The 24,026-nt window shown below is 39.7% G+C and overlaps 1 protein-coding gene and 1 long non-coding RNA gene across 7 annotated transcripts in view; both read left to right on the forward strand.

Moving 5' to 3' along the window:
- The first annotated feature begins 1,276 nt into the window (after nucleotides 1-1,276).
- Nucleotides 1,277-14,247, forward strand: LOC130543179 (uncharacterized). The gene is made up of 3 exons (XR_008958317.1): nucleotides 1,277-3,963; nucleotides 5,330-5,466; nucleotides 7,263-14,247. It is a non-coding gene; the product is annotated as an uncharacterized LOC130543179 (long non-coding RNA).
- A 2,574-nt stretch (nucleotides 14,248-16,821) lies between these two features.
- The window catches only part of ACYP2 (acylphosphatase 2), a 180,248-nt gene continuing 173,043 nt past the window's right edge, over nucleotides 16,822-24,026 (forward strand). For 5 of the 6 annotated variants that reach the window (XM_044378097.3, XM_044378104.2, XM_057309359.1 and 2 more), the window contains exons 1-3: nucleotides 16,822-17,037; nucleotides 18,161-18,265; nucleotides 20,399-20,526. In XM_044378097.3, the coding sequence (XP_044234032.2) occupies nucleotides 16,855-17,037; nucleotides 18,161-18,265; nucleotides 20,399-20,526 (416 nt within the window). In that variant the 5' untranslated portion in view covers nucleotides 16,822-16,854. The remainder of the gene's footprint in view (nucleotides 17,038-18,160; nucleotides 18,266-20,398; nucleotides 20,527-24,026) is intronic. The other variant, XM_057309357.1, reaches the window with a different exon arrangement.

Raw genomic sequence — 24,026 nt, forward strand, 5'->3', positions numbered from 1 at the left:
TGGATTCATCCTCATTGGTTCTTTTCTTTAGAGGGAGTACAGTATAATTTTTTTAAGAAAGATTTTATATTAGGAGTGCCTGGGTGGCTCAGTCAGTTAAGTGTCCAACTCTTGATTTTGGCCCAGGTTGTGGTCTCAGGGTCTTGAGATCGTCCCCTTGTTGGGCTCTGTGCTGGGCTTGGAGCCTGCTTGGGATTTTCCTTGCCGCCCCCCCCCCCCCACTCTTGCTCACCCTCTCTCTAAAAAAATAAATAAATAAAGATTTTATTTTATTTTAAATTTTTTTTAGATTTTATTTTTAAGTAATCTCTACATCCAACATGATTTTCAAACTCACAACCCTGAGATCAAGAGTTGCACACTTCACCGACTGAGCTAGTCAGGTGCCTGCAGTATAAATTTTTTAAAATCAAGGTTAGACAAAATACTAAATAATACTACAGAGCTTATATTAAACAACAACAAAAAAAAGCAGTGCCTTCTCCCTCCCCACAGCTGAGGCTTTTAACTCTTTGGCAGTTTTCCTGATTATATTATGCATATAGCTGTACTGCTATTTCTTGTCTTATAAATTTCTGGCTTTAGGGGCCCCTGGGTGGCTTAGTCAGTTAAGCATCTGCCTTTGGCTCAGGTCATGATCCCAGGGTCGCCCCTGGGATTGAGCCCCACCTCCGGCTCCCTATTTAGCGGGACATCTGTTTCTCCCCCTCCCTCTGCTGCTCCCCCTGCTGTGCTGTCTCTCTCTGTCAAATAAATAAATAAAATCTTAAAAAGAAAAAAAAATATATATATATATAGTAGACTTTATCTATTAACTCCAAACACCCATATACTTCCCTTCCCCTATACTCTCCCCACCATTCTCTTACTATAATCTAACCTAATTTCTAGCTAATTCAGTATTTAGTATTTACATTATTATATAAATGTTGTTCGTTGGTAAGCCAAGTAAGTGTATTTGACTACTTTTCTTTCATGGTACAAACTTTTGTTTTCTTTAGAGTTAAGAATTGCCTAGTTTTTCATTCTATCAGTTTTCTGTCAATCTAACCAAATGTTTCATTAGGTTTTCAGATGCTTATCAATACATTTAACATTTCAGATAATCTATTGATTATCTCTGTCCTCCTGCCCTATCTTGGACTGGTTGATGCCTAGGTTGTCATCTGAGGACCGACGATCTTTTTTTTCTTTTCTTGTCTTTCTTTCTTTCTTTCTTTCTTTCTTTCTTTCTTTCTTTCTTTCTTTCTTTCTTTTTCTTTCTTTCTTTCTTTTTTGTCTTTCTTTTTTTCTTTCTTTCTTTCTTTCTTTCTTTCTTTCTTTCTTTCTTTCTTTTAAAGATTTTAGTTATTTGTTTATTTGTTGGAGAAAGAGAGAGAGTGAGAGAGCACAAGCAGGAGGAGCAGCAGGCAGAGGGAGCCTGCTGAGCAAGAAGCCCAATGTGGGACCCTGGGATCATGACCTGAGCTGAAGGCAGACGCTTAACCAACTGAGCCACCGGGTGTCCCTCAGGACTGACAATCTTTACTAGTTTTGTGTGACAGTTCCTGTTTCCCAGCTTCCATATTTTCTTCTTTTGGTCAAGTCCCTCATTTTGCTGGGCCCATCCTTCAGTAGCTTCCTGAGAAAGAGTGCATGGGCATCTTTGCATAATTACCCTCATAGGTGATTGTTACTTAAGAATAGGAATAACATTCTAGGATGGAAATAGCTTCCCCGCAGAACTGGAAAGGCATTGCCTCATTTTTTTCTGAACTCTGTGGCTGTCAAGAAGCTTGATGCCTATTCTGATTCCTGATCCTTTTTATGGGATTACCCCCTCTCACAATCCCCTAGAAATTTTAAGTTTTTTCTTAGCATCCTGGAATTTTATTGTGTGACTTGGTGTAAATCTTTTTTTATTCATTGGACTGAGCATTTAGTGGACTTTGTGATCTGAAATTGCATGGCTAAATTTCATGTTTTTTAGTCCTGGGATCTTTTCTTGTTTATTTGATGATTTCGTCCCATCAGTTTTTACTCCCATTTTCTCTTTCCAGAAGTCCTATCAATCAGATGTTGGACATCGAATGATCCTTTAAGCATCTTATTTTTCCCCTTCTATTGTCCATCTTTTTTTTCTTTTGATTTTACTTTCTAGATTTCCTTGCTTTTATCTTCTAACAGTTTTATTGGATGCTTTTGTTTATTTCAAAACCACATTTTAAATTTCTATTTAATTTTAATTTATTTTTCTTGTTCTGATTATTCCTTTTTTAAAACAACCATCCTTCTCTTGTCTCATGACTATAATACCTTCTTTTATCTCTCTGATGATATCAGTTACAATTTTTAATAAAGATTTGTTTTGTTCCTTGTGTTATCTTTGTTTTCTCTGGGATTTGTTGTTGATGCTGGAGGTTTTCCTCAAATATCTTGTAGTCATTGGTTATCTACTTATATTTTAATAATCTAACAATCTTCTCCAGAGGTAAGTAAGGTATACTAATTTATTTGTTCAAATACATTTTATACTTACTAGACAGAATTTTATTAAATTCTCTATTTGCTCACGTTTAATAGTGAGGCGAGCAATGCTTCTTTTTATGCACAGGAAATACTCACGTTTCTAAGTCCTTGACCTTTCTGAATGTCTACAGGGTAAACTGCCTGCCTGCTTCTTGGTATCCACCTCTTTGGGTATTTTGGGTTTAGCTTCTTTTTCTCAGCAATGTGTGTTACCATTCTTCCATCTGTTTCCTAGCTTTCAAAAATGTGTTGTTTTTCCTCTGCTGATGTTCATTTCCTATTTGCCCTTGAGGTTTTGGTGGGATTCCCCTCCTCCCTAAAAGGAGACAAACACATCTAGTTTATCTGCCATATTTAACTGGAAGTCCCTTACTGGTTTTTGATTTTTGGTAGTCTGGCTCATGGATATGAAGATGTCTTTTATATCTCTGAAATATTAAATTAATAAAAAATGTTGGTTTTGATTGACCAGCATTATTTTCTTCCTTCCTCTGGTAAAAGCACTTGCTTCATTACTTTGAGTGAACTGTCCCTTCTCCAATCCTTGTGATTCTATGGGGCTGCCAGTCAAAGGACCTCAGCCCCTGACCACAAGAATGGGCATGTGATCTAATCTGGAAAATTGGTTTTACCCTCATGGGAATATGACTCCTGAGCAGAGACAAATAGAGACCAAGAGTATAAATGGTGCTGAGTTTTCTTATTGGTGACCCCTCGAGGGATGGCCCATGATTGTACTAGCCTGGGTCCTTTGCTGGACATAATGAAACCAACTTTGCTACAGCAGGAAAGGGATTTAATGGGAGCACATTGGTGGTTCATGAAATTTTGGAGAAGATTTTAGAATTAGATTCAAAGAATAATCGGTTACTAAGTGTGTTAGTTTCCCACTGTTGCTGTAATGAATTACTACAAATGTGGTGGTTTAAGACAACACACATTTATTTTATTATGGCCCTGGATGTCAGAAGTGTAAAACCAAGATCTGCTCCTTCTTGGAGGCTTCAGGTAAGAATCTGTTTCCTTACCTCTTTTCAGCTTCTAGAGACTGCCCCCTTCTTGCATCCCTCCTGTCTCTTGCTTTCGTTGACACACTTTCTCTCTCTCTCTCTGATCTCCTGCCTCCTTTCTATAAAGACTCTTGTGATTCCAGTGGGCCCATCCGGATAGTCCTGGATAATCTCCCCATCTCAAGAACCTTGATTTGATTACATCTTCGAAGTTCCTTCTACTCTGTAAAGCTATATATTCACAGGTGCCAGGGATTACCACATAGATCTTTCAGGAGCCATTATTCAGCCCAGCACATCAAGGAGAGCTAAACAGCCATGAGCACAGCTGGATTCCAGGGCAGCGTGCTCATCAACCCCTGCTGCTGCCAACATTCAACATGCACAAACAACGCCATCAGCTGAGACCCCAGAGCTGACTTGATTCTTCCCCCCCGCAAGCAGGGTACTGATGATTACTTTGTCATCCAATATCCATTCTCTTCTCTTCCTTAGTAATAGAATTTTCAGATAGTCATATGACTGCCCAGAATAAACACCTTCACAGCCTTCTTGCAGCTAGACATAGCCATATGACTAAGTTTTGGGCTATGAGGTATAAGTGGAATTGTCTGGTGGAAGCATATGAGACACTTCCACAAGGAGGTAATTGGGATTTGCCTGGTTCGTTATCCCTTCTTGTGTTCTGCTGCCATGTTGGACCATGAGGACCAGGGCCACACCTTAAGGATGGTAGAGAGTGAGGAGAATGAGCCTGGCTTACAGGGAACTTCATGAAGTAGGGCTGCTATACCAACTCTGGACATCTCCCCTTCAGGCTCAGTTTATGTGAGAGAGAATTAAAATTCTATTTTGATGAAGCCACTGCTCTCAATCATGTTTAATGGAACTTAATCCTAAGTGATACACTGAGGCTTTCTTGTTCAGCTCTTTCTTCAATTACGTGAGCTGCTCCAGTATCCTTCTCATAAGCTTTAGCTTTTTTTTTTTTTTCCTTGAGTTAGAAGGTTACTGTTTCTGGGCCTGCTGGAAAGAATTGTATCAGCCAAAGGAAGGTTTAGAATGTCACATACTGATAACATCACAGTGATTCTATCATAGTCAGAAAACTGATCACTGAATCCTCCAACCTCACAGTTCTCAACTGAGGAGACACTATATACCCTTGGGACATTTTGAAAATTTGTTGAGCCATTTTGGCTTGTTAAAATGGTTGGAAGATGTGCTGGCATTTTGTGGGCTGGGGCCAGAGATGTTCTGCAGTGTATAAGACAAAGCCACACATCAAAAAATTGTTCTTTGAATTGAATGAGACTTTCACATGTCCCACAGGACTTTCATGTATGTATAAAATTGACAGTTATCTGTGCCCAGAACCCAAGTCTATTTTATATGAAGCTTTATGTAGTTTTGACATATTTCTTAAGATCACTGAATTTCCCAGGAATGTACCTACTATGTAAGCCAAGAGAAGACTGCACACTGTTTGCTGGCGAATGCAGGAGGCATTCACTATTTTGAAAATGCACGTCCCTGACAACAATGCTGCTTATGGTATTTGAGTCTCCAGTGCAACATGCTGTGAATTTGTGGTGGTTACACTCACAGTGATTCCTCCCATAGATGTAAGCTCTGAGTGTCTAAGAGTTTACATTCTGAGATATATATATATATATATATATATATATATATATATATATATATATAACACTTTATTGTAAGTGTATTTTATTTATCCTTTATTTTATAGCTTGATTATTATACTGGCTTAAAAAGTGTTTCGTGTAAATTACCTATGAATTCCATTTCAGGAAAGCAGAGGAGGCATTACAAAATGCTTGTTATAAAAAGGGGGCATTGGACCTGAGAGTGCTCCGGCCAGTAAAAACAAGATGATGTACTAGTGCAAGTAACATCTGGGGGAAGTCGAGTCTGTTTCCCACAGCTGGTAGGTATGAGTTCTTTGCACCTTCGGAGACTCCTTGATAAGGCTCAGGGGCTTCGCTAAGCATCTTTTCTTAGCCCTCAACATTACTTTGACTCTGACCAGGCAGATCATGGATTACTCCTATCTCCCTCCAGTGGATTGTTTTGTAACTGACCTTGCACACCAGTCATCTCTGTTCAGCTTCCATAACATTCCCTCCGTGACATTAAAAGTCAGTATTTTTAGATGCTGAAACCAGATAAACCCACATAGAAAAAATAAATCTGGTTCCACTTTTACTTCCTGTACGGGATATCATTAGCATATTTTCCATATATGAATAGGAACTGTCGTGTACCATATGTTATTCATCATATGGCATTATGCCTGTTTCAAGGATATTTTAATATAGCACAAAGGCAAAAGGCTTAAGCTGAAATGCATGCTGTGCATTGTGGTTTAAACTTTCTGGTTATCACGAAGCCTGAGAAAGTTAGCTTTCTACATATATGCCATAGAATGAGCTCTCAATAAATTACCTAGAAAAATTAACTGAGCAGGAGAAAGTTTGGGCAAAATAAAAATAAATTATTAGAATTTTAGTTTAATCTTGGCAGGGCCTCAGAGATTTTGCGATTATAGGCCATTTTACTTGGTGGGCAAAGGAGAAACTGGGAAAGAGCCTGGCTAACAAGGAAGAAGGAAGCCATGATTTCCCAATTCTAGTTATTAAAGCCTTGAAAATTGGATGGTTGAAAGCACAATATTCCATATTGAAAATATTTTCATTAACTCAATAAATATTTCTTGAGGCCCCTTTATGTATCAGGCACTTTGCTAGTTCCCCAGGAAACAATGGCGAGCAAAGACAGACACAATCCCTGACCTCTAGGAGTTTAACTATAATTTTTTAATGTTTAAAATAAAAAACCATTTATGGTTATATATTTACAAATAGAGATAGATACTACTAAAGAAAGGAACCTAAAACAAAGGAGACCGACCACCCTGGAATTTTTCCGGATGCGTCTTCCATCTTTCCGACCCTGTTTTTCTACAGCTTTCATCAATGGGCAACTCGTCCCTCTGCTTTCATGTTGGATTTGTCCAATCAGAGACATGAGCAGGAGATTAGAGGGTGGGAGCAGAGTAAGTCAGGCTATTTACTCTCCGTCCCTGCCAGTATAGACAGACTTCTTTCTTTGCTGAAGGGCACAGCTATTCCCTCTGAGTTCCCCAAACCCCGCATCTTTCCTCCTTTAGGTGAGGGGTAATAGGGCTTCCTGCTCTTGCTAGCCCAGGATGCTTCACCATAGCTGGCTGGCTTCCTTTCACGGGACCTATATCTCTGTAAATGGTCCCCTCGTTAAACTCATCCTAACAGCACCTGGACTGATACATTAGTCAGACCAAAGCGGGGTAGGGCTGTTGTTGGAGAAGAGAGCGCTGTAGGTAAAGGGAGGAGCCCTGGGGTGCACGTGTGTGTAGCTGGAGCATAGAGGGATAGGGGGTGAGATGATGCTGGAGGGCGAGGCAAGGGCCAATTCCTAGGTCATAGGACGTAGTGGATTCCTTTTTTTTTTTTTTTTTTTCCTCTCTCTTTCTCTTAATTTTGGCTGCTCAGCATTTGAAACGCCTTCTTGTGTTTGGGGAATTCCCCACTTTAGGAGTGTTGGTGGGGGGCTGGCCGTCTTCCTGTTATGGAAGCTCACCTCCAGGTGGCTGGGTGTATTCACAGCCAATCAAGAACACCCACCCCATTTTTGGATCTGGAGCCAGAAGCAGAACAGTGAAGAATTTTCTTCTCCTATTGGCAGGTATGGCTGTGACTCGGGCAGTGCTTTCCAGGGTGTTGGCGGTGCAAGCTGTGGCATCCATTTCCTCAGCCTTCTGGGTGGCTCACATCCTTTTATTTATCTCTTTGTTGCCTGAATGGGCCAAAGTCAATTTCTTCCAAGAGGCAATATCCTTTTAATAAATTTCTTTGCTCTTTAAATCGGCCAGAATCAATTTCCGTTGTTGGTAACTAAGAAACCCGGTAACTAAGTACACTGTGGTAACAAAGAACTTTGTGCCTTAATGACCTGGCTCAATGTTTTGACCTTTACCATAGAAACAAAGGGAGGCTATTTAAAGCTTTTAAGCAGCAGGAATAGAGCAGTGGCAGTGACAGATCAAGTTTCATTTTGGAAAAATCTTTCAGACTGCACTGAAGAGGGTCTAGATTAAATGTAGGGAAACCACGAAATAGGTGATGTTGGTTTAGACCAAGGGGGTCTTGCAGTGGAGACCGAGAGAAGTGCATGGACCTGAGGATTGCGTAGCAAGTGAGCTTCTATGATTAGATATGGGGGTGGTTTAGGAAAAGAGAGGCATCAAAGATAATCCTCAGTTTTCTGCTTCCTGAACCAGTGTTGACTCTGTAGATTCAACTACTTTAAAGCCTTGATCCCTACCAAGGACATAATGGTTGGTCAAAATTATTTTTTCATCCTTCTGTGCTTTATATACATGCATAAACTTGTTGGAGTTGGGTAACGAACTGCACATAAATTGTCTTCAGATCCAGACTCTGAATTCAGACCATGTTTCAATGCTTGGCTATCACCCACGACGAGAAACACAGTTGGGCTCTGAGTCACACTGTTAAGTAGTATTCAGTGCTGAGGATTCATCTGCAACACTCACATCAACATACCCTTGGGCTCTTATGAGTAGGAGGAAAACCTTTTTAGAGAAGCAAGAATTAGGCTGCCGTCTGTTGTGCATGGGCTTTGCTCCTTACACATAACTGGTGAATAAAACATGTAACAGGTGGTAGCTGGAAAGTGATATGCAGCATCTCCATTCATGAGAAAACTCTAAATTTTGTTTTCTGTTTAAGGACATTGCTTAAATGCCCTTCTGGGCTTGTTTGTACAGCCTCAGTTGAATGAATTATAAAGTCCACTAGCATCAGCACTTACACCATGACCTGACAACTGGAAATTGAGAAACCGGTGTTTCTTACTGGTGTTCACAGCCTCCTTAATGGGGATCAAGCTATGTTTAATACCTCTTCCAAACTTGACTTATTTACAACTTTCCTCAACCAAAATAATAAAATTTCAATTTATTGTGCGCTCATTTTGTACCAATTACTCTGTCAACCACTAATAAATATATTTTTATACACCCCTCTCACATGATATATTTATTTAATTCTCATTCTAACCATGTAAAATAGGTATTTCTGACCCCACTTTACATATAAAAGAACTGAGGTCCACATTTAGAAATCCTAATCTGAACCCACTAATATGTTACTGGGCCTATGCCAAACCACTCTGCCACAAAATCATCTGACTTATCATTTGTTCCTCTCCTTTATTCTATGTTCCCTAACTGCTATCAGTCCAGAATCTATCAAATTGTTTTGAAATTAAAGGGATCATGTTATGTATTCTTATAGAGATAAAAGCGTAGACAAATAAGTTGGTGAATAAGTAGAGTGAGGATTTAAAGTAGTTAAGGAATTGAAAATTCAATGGGTTAAGAGAAGTCATCAGGATCTCTGATGAATCCAGGAAAGTTGGCCTAACACTTTTCAGTGGATTCTTCCATATGGATCCTATAAATTCGGGTGAGAAATAGGATCAGAAGCTTTCTTTTTTCTTTCTTTTTTTTTTTTTTATTAGATTAACTCTACACCCAATGTGGGGCTCGAACTCACAGCCCCGAAATCAAGAGTTACATGCTGTATTGACTGAGCCAGGCAGGTGCACCTAGGATCAGAACCTTTTTAAAACATTATACAAGGGTTGCCTGGGTGGTGCAGTTGGTTAAGCGTCTGACTCTTGGTTTTGGCTCAGGTTGTGATCTCATGGGTCATGGGATCTAGCCCCACATCGAGCCCTACATTGGTCTCTGCTGTCAGCATAGAGTCTGCTTGAGACTTCTCACTCTCTCTAAAATAAATAAATAAATCTTTAAAGGAAAAAAAAAAAACCCACCAGACAATCTCCACTACAATAAAGGGGAAATACTGGCCCTGGAGTCAAAATGCAGGGTTCGAATCCCAGCTCTGAATCCTAGGTTTATTACCAATTGTATGAACTTGGGCCAATCACTTGACATCCCAGAGTCTCTGTCTCCTCAGATGGTAGCACCTTTGTTATGTAACATTTGTGAGTATTAAATGAACAATATTTATAGAAGTTATTTATCAACTATAAAGCATTACACAAATACAGATATTATTAACTTCCTCGAGGCCCTAAAGTTTGAATTTTTGGAAGTGAATTCTAGGGCAAATGATGTCTGTGTTCCTATGAACAGAGCAGTGTTACTAACAGCACTATCAACCATCATGGCAATTTAAATTTTTGTTCAATCTTCACGTTTTATTTTCTTCTTGCAACAGCACTGTGAGACATTGCCAGTGTATAAAATTTACAGAACAAGAAACTGAAATAAGTTCTCCAGTGTCAGAGAGAAAATCAGAAATAAAATCAGGATTAAATTCTATCTTGCATTGTGCATTTCCCCTCTTTAGAATATCTTTGCTTAAGACCATTTATGGGTAAAAAGCATCTGTGGTTAAATTTAGCAGATAATGTTGAAAGATGAGACTAGGAGAATATATTTAGAGAGAGAGCCTACTTAATATGAATTGTTATCTGCTAGCAAAAAAAAAAAAAAAAAAATGGGTTTGAGGTATTCCTAGAACTCGGTCTAGCAAATTACTCATTAGTAAGGGGGAAAGTCTGTGAGAACTGTACCTAAAAATTTTTTAAAGCATCTCAACTTTGCATTTATATCTGAAAATGATTTTTTAAAAGTGATTTATTATTTCTTATGCAAGGTGTCCCATACTTATTGATATGTTTACATGGTGCACTAGCAAGCCATCAGTGGAAAGTAAAACTTAATAAAACAATACATAGTTGACTATCCAGTGATTCTTAAAAGTTAACATATAAATTTTTTGCCTTTCCCAGGGCTCCTGGGTGGCTCAGTTCGTTAAGCATCAGACTCTTGATTTCAGCTCAGGTCGTGATCTCAGGGTCATGGGACCAAGCCCCATGTCAGGCACCATGCTCTGTGGGGAGTCTGCTGGAGATTCTCCCTCCTTCTCCCTCTGCCCCTCCTCCCCCCCTCAAATAAATAAATTAGTCTTTAGAAAAATAAATTGCCTTTTCCAAATATAGGTTGGAAGCCCAAATTATTTTATTATTAGCCTAAGTGCTTTGGTTATCTTTAGCATGAAATATTTTTATCTCTATTTGTATAACCCATAGGATTTAAGCAAAACATTGAGGGAGGAGGAGCATATGAACATTGTTTAGTGGAACATTTCATTTTACAGGTGTACTTTGGCTTGGAAGTTGTCCATTTGAATGTGTTACTGATAAGATGGCTTAGATTATTCTTACACTGTTACTGATATTTCTATGTGGAGGGATATTGATTTCTTTAACACTCTTGGGCTTTTCTATGCTTCTTTAGTCTTTTCATTCCGAAAGAGGAAGGATGACTTACTGTTTTGTTGAATTTGAGAGAGGAACTGGGCTTGCATAGTCCTATCCATTTGTAGAGACACTATTTGGTATGTCTTCCTAGCTTACAAAAACTCCTTGAATACTTCCTTGCTCCCAGGGTTGGGTTGCCAGGCAGCAGGATGCCCCCCCTCTGACCACAGGCCACAGGCCACAGGTGGAGGAAAGAGCACTTTGGGCCAGTGAGATTTTCTCTCTAGAAATCCGAATAAAGAAGTAGAGTCAGTCTGGCCATGATACTGATGTACTGGCCATTGTTTTCCTCTTACGTGGATCAAGAAGAGAATGCTATTCTGCCAGAAGAGGAGGATAAACTAGGTCCAAAGAAGAAAACCACCTGCATTCTGATGGCTTTTCAGTTCTTATGGCCAGTTCTTTTCTGGGGCCTAGTTGAATTTCTAACATTAGATTCTATGAAACATCTGTGTCCTTACAATAAATCTTCTCTTCTTGCTTTTGATAAAGGTAGCTCTAGTTCTTTTCTGTTACATGTGCTCTAAGTATCCTAAATGACACATTATTTAGTGGTCATTAATAAAGTAAATAGTCTTACACAGGCTATTTGAGAAGGAGGCTGCTGGTACATGTATTTATTGATACAGCCATTTTAGGTGGTATAATGAAATTTTATTTTAAATATCCTTGTTTGGTTGAATTGATAAAACATTATTTATAATATGTAAAGAGCATAAGATATAGCCATGTAGATGGGGCCTATTTAAGCAAGCCTGGCCAGTTTTAGTAAGTAGGAATATATTTCTAACGAAGGAGTATTTTGTTATTGTTTTGTTCTGTGGAAGAAAACAATTGAGTTAGTGAGAACAATTAACCAAATATTGATCAATGTCACATACTGGGGATCAGGAGTAGTCCATTCAACCTTGACAGGAATATCTATGAAATCCTTAAAATAAGCAAAATGAAATAAGTATGGTATTTAATGGTAGCTTTTCTTATTAGCTAAGGAATTATGCAAAATGGCAACTCTTATTGAGGCATAGTATAATTTATTTTATGTTATGGTGACTTTTTATCTCTGTTAATTAACATGAGTTGTATTTGTGCAAGGAATATAGGGATTGCCAAGATGTAGTCCGTGCTCCAGTGTCACTTGGAGTTTCAGAAATTGGAAATCAGCCAAATTCCGATTTAAGATTCCATTTTGCTGTATTTGCCATTGCCAACTATAGATTCCCTGATAGTGACTGGTCAGCATCAAAACATGCCTATTGCTAGTAATCAGAGGGATGAGGTATGTCTAGAACCAAAGCAGGACAGAGTGTGATTCAGTTTTGTCATATATGAGGATAATTAGCCTGACATTCCCCACTCCCCAACTTTCCCAAGAACTTGTGTAAACATCTCCCACTGCCCAAATGAAGCAAAATTTGAGATAAAAGGAAAGATTCATGTGTTGCCACCATACTCAGAAACACACTGAAGGTGACCAGTTGATGCATGTAGGCCACTAAGGTTTTAAATCTAGGTATGTGACTGGCATAATTGTACTTAGCAAGTTATATGTGTTTAAAAACAGTGATGGCTAAAATATGCTGATTTTAACAAAAGATAGAGCAGACTGTGCTAGGAATAATTAATTTAGAATACTTATATGGGAAAAGTTAAAGCTCAAGATGTTTTACTTCTTAAGAAAAAACACGTCTGGAATCTGCAAGTGTCCAATGATAATCAATAAAATGTTTTGTAATGAGGATTCTGAAATCCTAATATGAGTTAAATCATTGCAGTGATTTAAAATGAAGTCAGGGGTGCCTGGCTGGCTCAGTTGTTGGAGCATGCAACTCTTGATCTTGGGGTTGTGAGTTCGAGCCCCGTGTTGGGTGTAGAGATTACTTTAAAATAAAATAAAATAAAATAAATTGAAGTCAAACATGAGTAAGTGGTTTCATGAGAATGAAACTTACATTGAATCAGAGTATACTAGCTTCTGCTCCTGTCCATTATATTTTGTGCTTCTAACAAGCCACGATGCTTCTTCACTTACTTAGTTCATTTATGTGTCCTCAGTGTTAACGTGATTTAACATATACTCTTCCAGAATTGGTGAAGACTGTGCCAGTTAATCCCTCTGAATTTCAGAGAAGCCTTTTTTTTTTTTTATAACTCTAGTTACTTTACAAACTGTGCTCTAATTTTGAGTGATATGTAAGTGAAAATAAAATAAAATTCAAGTTACTTTCAAAAGGTATTCAGGGGCACCTGGGTGGCTCAGTTAGTTAAGTATCTGACTCTTGATTTCATGATCTCAGGGTTGTGGAATCGAGTCCCTCATCAGGCTCTAAGCTGGGCATGGAGCCTGCTTAAAATTCTCTCTCTCTCTCTCTCCCTCTGCTCCTCCCCACCCTAAAAAAAAGCTATTCTTTGCTTGGAAAATCCAACATGCCTTCATGATAAAAACACTCATAAACTAGGACAGGAAGGGAATTTTCTCAACCTAATAAAAGACATCTACAAAAGCCACAGCTAATATCATACTAAATGGGTGAAAAACTGAAAACTTTACCTTAAGATTAGAAACAAAACAAGGATGTCTGCTCTCACTACTTTTATTTGACATTGAAATGGAAGCTCAAGCCAGAGTGATTAGGCAAGAAAAAGAAATGAGAGGCATCCTGATTGTAAAGAAAGAAGTAAAAATATCCTCTTTACAGATGACAAAATCTTGTATGTAGAAAATCTAAAGGCATCTATAAAACACTCTAAGAACTAATAAAGAATTTCAGCAAGTTTGCAGGATACAAGATCAATATACAAAAATCAATTGCATTCCTATATACCAGCAATGAAGAAATGATATCCAAAAATGATATTAAGAAAATAATTCCATTTATAATAGAGTCAGAAAGAATAAACTACATACATTGGGCTTCATGAGAAAAGAATAGATACATACATTGGGCTCCATGAGAAAAGAAAAGTCCTGTTTCAAAGAATACTACCAAGAAAGTGAAAAGACAGCTTATGGAAAGGGAGAAAATGTTTGTAAATTTTATATCTGATAAGTAACTTGCATATAGAATATGTAAAGAACTATCACAACTCAATAATAAAAAGGCAGGGGCGCCTGGGTGACTAAGTCAGTTAAGCATTTGTCCTTGGCTTGGGTCATGATCCCAGGGTCCTGGGATGGAGCCTCCCTCAGCAGGGAGCCCACTTCTCCCTCTTCCTCTGCCCCTCCCCATGCTTGTGTTCTCTCATTCTCTCTCTCTCATGAATAAATAAAATCTTTTAAAAATAATAAAAAGAGAAATAACCTGATGGAAAAGTGGGCAAATATCTGAAGAGCCATTTCTCCAAAGAAAAAATACAGATGGCCAATAAATACATGGAAAGATGCTCAATGTCATTAGTCTGCAGAAAAATCAAAATCGAACCTACAATGAGATACTACATCACACCCAGTAGGTTGGCTACAATCAAAATAACAGACAATAGCAATAGCAATTGGTGTCAATGTGGAGAAATTGGAAAAGCCATACATTGCTAGTGGGAATACAAAATGGGGTAATCTTTTGGAAACAGTTTGACAGTTTCTCAAAAGGTTAAACAGAGTTACCGTATGACTCAGCAATTCCACTCCTAGGTATATTCCTAAAAGAAATGAAAACATATGTCTATATAAAACTTGTATATAAATGTTCATAGCAGCATTATCACCCCATAATAACCCCAAACTGGAAATAATCCAAATGTCTATCAACTGATGAATGGATAAATTAAATGTGGGATAGGCATCCATATTATTCAGCAGTGAAAGGAATGCAGTAATGATTTGTGCATCAACACTGATAAACCTTGAAAATGTTATGAAGGGTGAAAGAAGCCAGTAACAAAACCCCACATGTTGTATGATTCTATTGATATGAAATGTCAAGAATGGGCAAAGCTATTGAGACAAAAGCTAGATTAGTAGTTGTTTAGGACTGGGGAAGGAGGAGATAAGTGGAAAGTGAGTGCTAATGTGTATGGAGTTTCTTTAAAGGTGATGAATGTGTTCTAAAATTGGTTACGGTGATGGCTGCACAATTCTGTGAATATACTAAAAATTATTGAATTGTACATTTAAATGGGTGAATTGTATGATATAAGAATTACATATAAACTTTATATGGGGGAGAGGGAGCTGTATTAGGGTTCTCCAAAGAGAACCAATGAGATTGGTACATTGATTGATTGATTGAATATAAAGAATTAACTCACATGATTATGGAGTCTGGCAAGTCCAAAATCTGCAGGGTGGGCCAGGGGCTAGAGACCCAGGGATAAGCAGAAATTGCAGTTCATATCTGAAGGCTGTCTTCTGCACAATTCCCTCTTTTTTTTTTTTTTAAGATTTTATTTATTTATTTGACAGAGATACAGACAGCCAGCAAGAGAGGGAACACAAGCAGGGGGAGTGGGAAAGGAAGAAGCAGGCTCATAGCGGAGGAGCCTGATGTGGGGCTCGATCCCATAACGCTGGGATCACGCCCTGAGCCGAAGGCAGACGCTTAACCGCTGTGCCACCCGGGTGCCCCTGCACAATTCCCTCTTGCTCAGAGGAGGTCAGTCTTTTGTTTTATCCAGGCCTTCAATTATTTGGACGAGGTCCCCCCACATTTTGGAGAATAATCTGCTTTACTCGAAGTCGACCAATTTAAATCTTAATTTCACCCAAAACACTCTCACAGGAACATCTGGAATAATGTTTGACAACATATCTGGACACTGCTCTGGTCAAGTTGACAAAAAAATTAATACAAAGCCCTATTCTTCCCATTTTCTCATTGGTCCCAGAGACTGGAAAACTTTAGGAAAGGCATTGTTAATTTGTCTAAAAAGGAGTTCTAGATATAGCTTGCTTTGTACAGTAAAAGTTCAGTGGACAGTGTGTACCTGATAGACTAATTAGGCTATTAGTAGAGTTAATAATGGGAGTGATAAAAATAATTCTTTTTTTTTCAAACTTTAGAATCTTTATTGAATCATCTCCAAACATGTAAGGCACATTTGTGCTAAGCAAAGCGTTAAGAGGGTAGGGGTTTCAAATATAAAAACATAAATGAGTAATTTTCACCTCTTCCCCCAACCCTTTATTCCCCTCCCTTTTTTGTCATCAGTTGTTCTCTCTGTTTGAGGGCGCAGGAGCCGGCATGCTCCAGGAAGAAGAATTGGCAAAGTAAGAAGGTAGTGGAGATCCAAATATCTGGGGTGGAGCAAAAGCAATAGGCATAGCAAGAAATGGACTGAAACTGGGAGGTCGAGGAGATATAAAGCAATGAACAGGAGGGCGAGACGGTAAACTGGGAGTACCAGAAGACAAGGGGAGAGGCCTTGGCCAATTCCCCACGGGGTGCGGGGGGTTGGCCTCCGGGTCGGAAAGAAACATGAGCCAGCCTTTCCTTGCCGGCCATTCTTGTATTTCCTGGAAGCAGCTCCATCATTACCCCTGATCTAACGATGGGGATATGTGGGGGGCCTCTTACTTGTGGACCTCTGGAGGGAAAGAACCCCTGACCTCGTGGCAAAGCCCTGTATAACCTTGCATTATTGCCACCTCTCTCGGTGCCCCCACTGCTGACCCTTGGCCCCCCTACCATCAGTGCGGGAGGGCTGCCAGAGAATTCCTGGGACACATTAATAGAATCCTGCCCCCTAGGCCTCCAGCCTGCCAGCCTGCCAGCCCCTCAGGGCTATTTACTTCTGCTGTTGCTAGGGACTCTTCCGCAACAGCAGGTGGTGGCGCATAGGGGTGTTTGTGAGCTCTCGAACTGTCGACAGGAATGCAGGCTCCTGCGGTCCCGGAGGGGCGCTCCAGCTGCTCTCTCGCCAGGTCAGTCAGCACATTGAGGGGAGGTCTCAGCAGGACGCGATGGTGGCCCCAAGTCTCTGCATCATCTTTTGGCATGGAACTTGGACACTGGACACGTCGTCGGGGCGCGGCTCCAGCAACCCACGCTCATCTGCAACTCCTCCATTGGGTGAAGGGGCATGCCCACCAAGGACATTTTCAGTACAAGCCATGAAGAAAGTTAATCAGGAAAACCTTCGTGAGGTGATGGAGAAAACCAGCTGAACGCCCACGTAGGCCAATTCAGTCTGGAGAGAGGGCTTGTGCTTCTGCTGTAGAGCAGCCTGGTAACTCGAATGAAGCCAGGGACCAACTGCCAGACATAATTCTTAATAATAAAATGACATAGTATCTACTTCTAGAAGTTTCCTTTTTCCTAAACTTTTACACAGCTAAAGGTTTAAAATGTCATTCATGTTGACATTTCTCCTTTTTATTAGCATATATATTTTGTGAGTTCCTTGTAGCATATATTGTGAGTTTTGCATTTAAAAATGTTTTTATTTTATTTTAAAGATTTATTTATTTATTTGAGAGAGAGAAAGAGCTCAAGAGCAGGGGGAGGGGCAGAGGGAGAGGGAGAAAGAATCTCAAGCACACTCCATGCTGAGCATGGAGCCCGACTCAGGGCTTAAGGCCAGGACCCTGAGATCATGACCTGAGCCAAAATCAGGATGGCTGCTTAACGGACCCAGGTTCCCCCAAAGTGTTTTGATTTTATTATTTTTTTAAAATTTATTTTTTAAAAAGAAGATCCAAACATCTTATTTTATTTTTAAAGATTTTATTTAGTCAGAGAGAGAGTGAGCGAGCACAAGTAGAGGGAGAAGCAGGCTCCCCGATGAGCAAGGAGCCTGATGCAGGACTGGATCCCAGGACTCTGGGATTACCACTTGAGCCAAAGGCAGATGCTTAATGAACTGAGTCACCCAGAGGTCCCTGTTTTGATTTTAGATGCAACAATCTTTCCTAAACATTCACCAGGGCCAAGCAATGAAAATGTTCCCATCTGGAAACTCATACATTTAAACACAAGTTAAGCTCTTATTTCTTTGTATAAAGGCTGCTTTGTTTTTTATATAAAATATTAAACCTGGCAGGGAGCTTATATAAATGTGAGGAAAGAGTACTGGAAGGAGATATACCAAAGAGATAATAATGGGGAGATGAAAAGGGAACTGGAGCTGAGAAAATGGGGGAAATTCTAAGTGGTCTTCAAACTTATCTGTATTATATTAAAAATTGATATGAAGAGTATATGCACTGATCACTTTTGTAATTAGCAATGAAAAAACAACACATTTCTTCTGATTCCCTTATTTTGCAGATTGCAGAATGTTGGCTTGGAGGAGGTCGTTCTACTGCTGGCAACAGAACTAGAAGCCAGGTCTCCTGTCGCTTAGTCCTATGCTCCAAACCATCGACCCAACCAGTAATGTACTACAAAGATCAAAACCAGCTTTTTTTCATATACTGAATATACAAAATATTAACTAGCCTAGAAGCTTAGTAGGTTCTTTTACAAAAATTCAATTGCAAGATTTAAATATGTGTTTTCTAATACCAGTAGGAAAAAAGACCAGAGTGCCTTGGAGAAGGGACTCTGAAGAACTGGTGGGCCTGGAGATGAGTCAAAGAAAGAGGAAAAGAGAGTAGAGAGGCATAGGGCTATGCTGGAGTGGGACTGGGGACAGATCAGAGTCACTTACCAGCAGTCAAACATGGCTCCTATGGTGTGTGAAAAAGATAGCACTTAGCAGTTGCCCTATATTGAGTCCAGAAAGTTCCCTTAGTGATTTTACATCTGTGAGCATGAAGAGTTAACTATTTCTAGAAACTGTTTTGATTTACCTCTAAACCTGAACTTGGGTTCTTAGGGTCTTCTAGATATACGTTACTTGGAAATAAAACAGTATTTAATTTTGGGGTGCCTGGGTGGCTCAGTTGGTTACGCAAGAGCTTCCAACTCTTGATTTCGGCTCAGGTCATAGATCTCAGGTTAATGAGTTCAAGCCCCGCAACCGCTATGGGCTCAGTATGGAGTCTACTTGTCCCTCTGCCCCGCCTCCTCTGCCCTTCCCCCTGCTCAAGCATGGGTGTTTGTGCACGCACGCTCTCTCTCTCAAACAAACAAACAAACAAACAAACAAACAAATATCTTAAAAAAAAAAAAGAAAGCAAAAATTCAAGTATACACTTTAGGAAAAAGCCAGAGCCATTTACTATGTAAGAAGTAATAGTAATTTTTTAAAACTGTAGCTTTGTGCAATTCATCAGAAGGTATTCTTGCACTATCTTGGATCATCTCTTCTATTGCCATCTATTTTTTTTTTTTTTTTTGAGAGAGAGAGAGTGTGCAAGCATGAGCAGGAAGGGGCAGAGGGAGGGAGAGAGAGAGACAATACTAAGTAGGCTCCACACCCAGCATGGAGCTTGACACCAGGGTCCATCTCACAACCCTGAGATCATGACCTAAGCCGAGATCCAGCTGGAGGCTTAACCGACGGAGCCACCCAGGTGCCCCTATTTTTTTAGTATTGTTGACACACATTCTTTTTTTAAAAAAATAATTAATTAATTTTATTTAGAGAGAGAATTGAGGGAAGGGGCAGAGGGAGAGAGAGAGAGAATCCTAAGCAGGATCCATATCCAGTGCATAGCCTGACGCATGGGGTCTCACAACCTGATCTCACAACCCTGAGATCACAACCTGAATGGAAATCAAGAATCGGGCACTCAACTGACTGAGTCACCCAGGCACCCTGACACACATTCTTTGGCATCTTGAACAGATATTTATTTATTTTAGTTATTTAAACATTTTTATCATTTTAATTTTTCACTTACTTAAGACACCTCAACAAGCTTTTTAATTCCTGAAATCAGAACTGCATTTTGCACCCCACTCCATGATGAGTATACAGTGTATGTATTGTTTGTTTATTGAATAAGCAGAGACTTAAAAGTGAAATTTAGTGTAGTTTCATTTTTAAAAAAAGTTTGTTTATTTATAATCTCTATACTCAACATGGAGTATAGAGAGCTCGAACTCATGGCCCTGAAATCAGGAGTTGCATGCTCTTCCGACTGAGCCATCCAGGCACCCCTGAAATTCACTGTAGTTTCTTTCTTTCTCTCTTTCTTTCTTTCTTTCTTTCTTTCTTTCTTTCTTTCTTTCTTTCTTTCTTTCTTTCTTTCAAGATTTTATTTATATGTCAGAGAAAGAGAGCACAAGCGGGGAGAGCAGCAGGCAGAGAGGGAAGCAGGCTCCCAGCTGAGCAGGGAGGCCAATGCAGGGATGCAGGACTCGATTCCAGGACCCTGGGATCATGACCTGAGCTGAAGGCAGATGCTTAACCAACTGAGCCACCCAAGCATCCCTCATTGTAGTTCCTATTTTTTTAAGATTTTATTTATTTATTTGACATTGTAGTTTCTAAATTCACTTTATAGTAGTATCAAAATCAAATATCCCAAGCTCCAAAATGGTCTGAACGTGTAAAACTTAGTGTAGTTGGAGTTGATCACCTGTAGTTACCAACCATGCTCAATGTCTTCTTTGTAGTGGCAGATTATGAATTTCCTGCTCTCCTCATTAATACCAGTACCTTGGAGCCGCTACATACACATGGGGCTCCTCAGTTCTGTTTATTGCACTGCTGTAGTTTGTGCCCCAGAAGCACAGGAATTCTGGTAAGTTCTATCTCAAATGATTCCCATCTTAAAAGAAAAAGAGCCTGGTGCATTTTTAATTTTATATACTGCATCATCCAGTGTATACCTGACCGGAGAGCATTTCTATTTCTGCTTACACTTGTGCTTATCTGATGATCTGATCGGGTTCCTTGGGTTGTGACTCAGCTCAGTGGATTTCAGTCACTGATGGGTGTGGAGTGGCCGTCAACTGGCAGGTTGACTGGTTGCTGGATGATCGGGGATGGAATCTCTGGTGACCGGTGGTTGGCTGGCCCTCAGCTGAGGCAACAGGGAAGATTAGACTTCGTGTGTCCTATCTTCCAGGAAGCTCGCTGGAGATTCTTCACAGGGTGGTCACTGTTCCAAGATCTGTAAGAGAGCAAGCCCTAATGTGCGAGTCCTTTTCAAGTCTCTGCTTCCTTCATGGATGGGATTACAAGAGTCTCACAAATCCTTCCCAAAGCTCGAACTCTGCCTTGTCCTGGCCTGACACTCTTCTCCCTGAGTCCTAGCCCTGATCCAACAGTAATTAGGTACAGGGATATGGCCTTAAAGGATCTCTAATGATGGAGCTGAATCAATTTTCCTTTTTCCTGTCCTAGTTGGGATACATAATTTGTACAAGTCTCTCGTAGTAAAAGTATCTTGTTATGAAAATAGAATGCTTTGTCCCTAGTAATCAAGTTTGAAACCTATGATTCTACGTTATCATGGCATTTCATGTTTTTAAGCTTCTTTTATGTATTTGCAGCCTGACTCCAGATGAAATTTTCTGGTACTGACAAACTTTCAGTAATTGAGTTGTAAGTTAACATTCTTTGTCTTATAAGCAAAAAGTTCATATGTGAGACTGATAAGCAATCACTACCTTCTCAGGGAAGCCAGAGACTTGCATGCTGTGTTGTCAAGGCAACAGCTGCCCATGTCCTCCCAGCAACAGGATCTGTTCATACGCTATTGAAGCTAGCACAAGTGTGAGTCTGCTGCCACAAGGCAGGGGTCAGTTTGCGAATGATGTCTCTCTTGAGGACTAATCAATAAGAGCATTACCTTCACAGACAGAGACCACAGAAATGGCAAACCATGTGAAGCTGGCACATTGTCTTCCTTTCCCTTATATCCGAAGCTCTGATGACAGCACACCTATCTTTCTTTGTTCAGTTATGTTCTTTTTGTGAGCTGTAAAGATTTAAAACCCCATAGCTGACCCAGAATGTTCAACTGGGACAAGTCCTAATGCGTTGTCACTTTCAAGAGAAATCAAAGTCCTAAGTTGATAGAGAACAGCCTTTGGTGGAATAATCAGTGGTAAACAGAGTGGTAGGAAAGAATAGTGAGTCTAGAAGGATGAAAAGAAACAAGCGTATGTTACAGAGAATGACTTTCTACACTAGCAAATTAGGAGAGTCTGACCTTCTCTGAAGCAGCTGACATGAGGCTCTAAGGTCCTGCTGATAATAACAGGACTTCCACCTTCACAGACAAAAAAAGAGCACAATCTGGACAGAATATGCTCCCATACTTTCCTGGATCCTGGGAAAAACACCTTTAAAAAAAACCCCAAACCAAATTCTACATTCTAGGTGAAAGATGATACTGATGAATAAGCCTCCACTACTGCAAAAATGTAGGAATGATTTCTATGCTAACCTCCTTGAGATCCTAGAGACCATACCCATTTAAGGATTGTCCAAGGATTAGATTCAAATCTTAGTATTTGGTTTGTTTCTTAACTTATAAATAATGCAGATTCGATTTTCCTCTAATGGATCTGCTGGAAGTACAAGGGAAAAATCACAATCATTTAAGTGAGAAGTTTGATTATTCCTAACTGTTTAATAGCATTACTTACTAGGAAACGAATACTATGAGAATCAGCAAAAATGGGCTCCAACTTCTGGGGGCTTCCCCGCACGGTCAATTGCTTGCCTTGCGCTGCCTCCTTCCTGCCGTCCATGTCCAGCCAGAGCAAGGAAGGACCTTGGAGGCTGGTGCTTAGAGAATCCCTCACTGGGAAAACTTAAATATAGACTGTACATCAAAAGACACTGTTAAATTTATGTCAGTTTTCTCAGATGTGGTAATGGCATTGTGATTATGTAGGTGAATGTTATTTTTAGATGAGGCATGTGAACTATTTAGGGGTGGAATTTTCTGATGTCTGCATCTTACTTTCAAAAAAAAATGTGGAAAAAGAGAAAAAAGGAGGGAGGCAGGGGGTGGGCAAATCCAAGCAAATGCACCAAAATTTAAAATTATTTGATCTCAGTAAAGAATGTATGGATGTTAATTGTACCATTTTTATTTTCGCTATTTGGGAAGTTTGAAAATTTTCAAAATAAAATGTTGGGGAAAAGATATATGTAAAATGAAATTATCGTCCCTGGCCTTTAGTGATTCTAGAAGTTTCTTTGAAACATTTTTAAAGAAAGCCTAATACCAAATTCTACATTCTAAGTGAAAGGTGATCCTGATGAATAAGACTTCCCTACTGCAAATATATAAGAATGATTTCTGTGCCAACATCCTTAAGAGCCTAGAGACCATACCTGTTTAAGGATTGTCTGTCCAAGTTTCTTTGAATCAGAACTGAGAGGCTGTGGGGCGCCTGGGTGGCACAGCAGTTGAGCGTCTGCCTTCGGCTCAGGGCGTGATCCCGGCGTTACAGGATCGAGCCCCACATCAGGCTCCTCTGCTGTGAGCCTGCTTCTTCCTCTCCCGCTCCCCCTGCTTGTGTTCCCTCTCTCAGTGGCTGTCTTTATCTCTGTCAAATGAATAAATAAAATCTTTAAAAAAAAAAAAAAAAAAAAGAACTGAGAGGCTGACACTCTATACCAGGCATCTGGTGGTCCATGCATTAGTTAGTTCAGGCATAGTTCCTCCAAAAACTAGAAAACAAATGGCCAGGAGGTTATTGTGGGCAGGACTTCAGGTAGCAGAGGGAGAGCCTAGGATGCTGGTTCATTGGCTCACTGATCTTACAAGTGGATGTGGGAGGTGGGGGGTTAAGCACAAAGTATTATCCAAAGAACAAACTAGAACAATCCTAAAATATGTATGGAACCACAAAAGATCCAAGATAGCCAAAGCAAACTTGAAAAACAAAAATAAAACTGGAGGTATTACAATTTCAAACCTCAAGTTATATTACAGAGCTGTAGTAATCAAAACAGTATGGTACTGGTGCAAAAATAGACACATAGATCAATGGAACAGAATAGATCCATGAGCATGGAATATTTTTCCATCTTTTTGTGTCTTCTTCAATGTCTTTCAAGAGTGATTTGTAGTTTCTAGAACATAGATCCTTTACTTCTCTGGTTAATTCTGAGATAACGTATGACTTTTGGTGCTATTGTAAATGGAATGGATTCCCTAATTTCTCTTTCTTCAGTCTCATTGTTCATGTATAGAAATGCAACTGATTTCTGAGCATTGATTTTGTATCCCACCACATTACTGAATTGCTCTATAACTTCTAGTAGTTTGGGGGTGGA

The sequence above is a fragment of the Ursus arctos genome, unplaced genomic scaffold, assembly GCF_023065955.2.
Source record: "Ursus arctos isolate Adak ecotype North America unplaced genomic scaffold, UrsArc2.0 scaffold_8, whole genome shotgun sequence".
NCBI lineage: Eukaryota > Metazoa > Chordata > Mammalia > Carnivora > Ursidae > Ursus > Ursus arctos.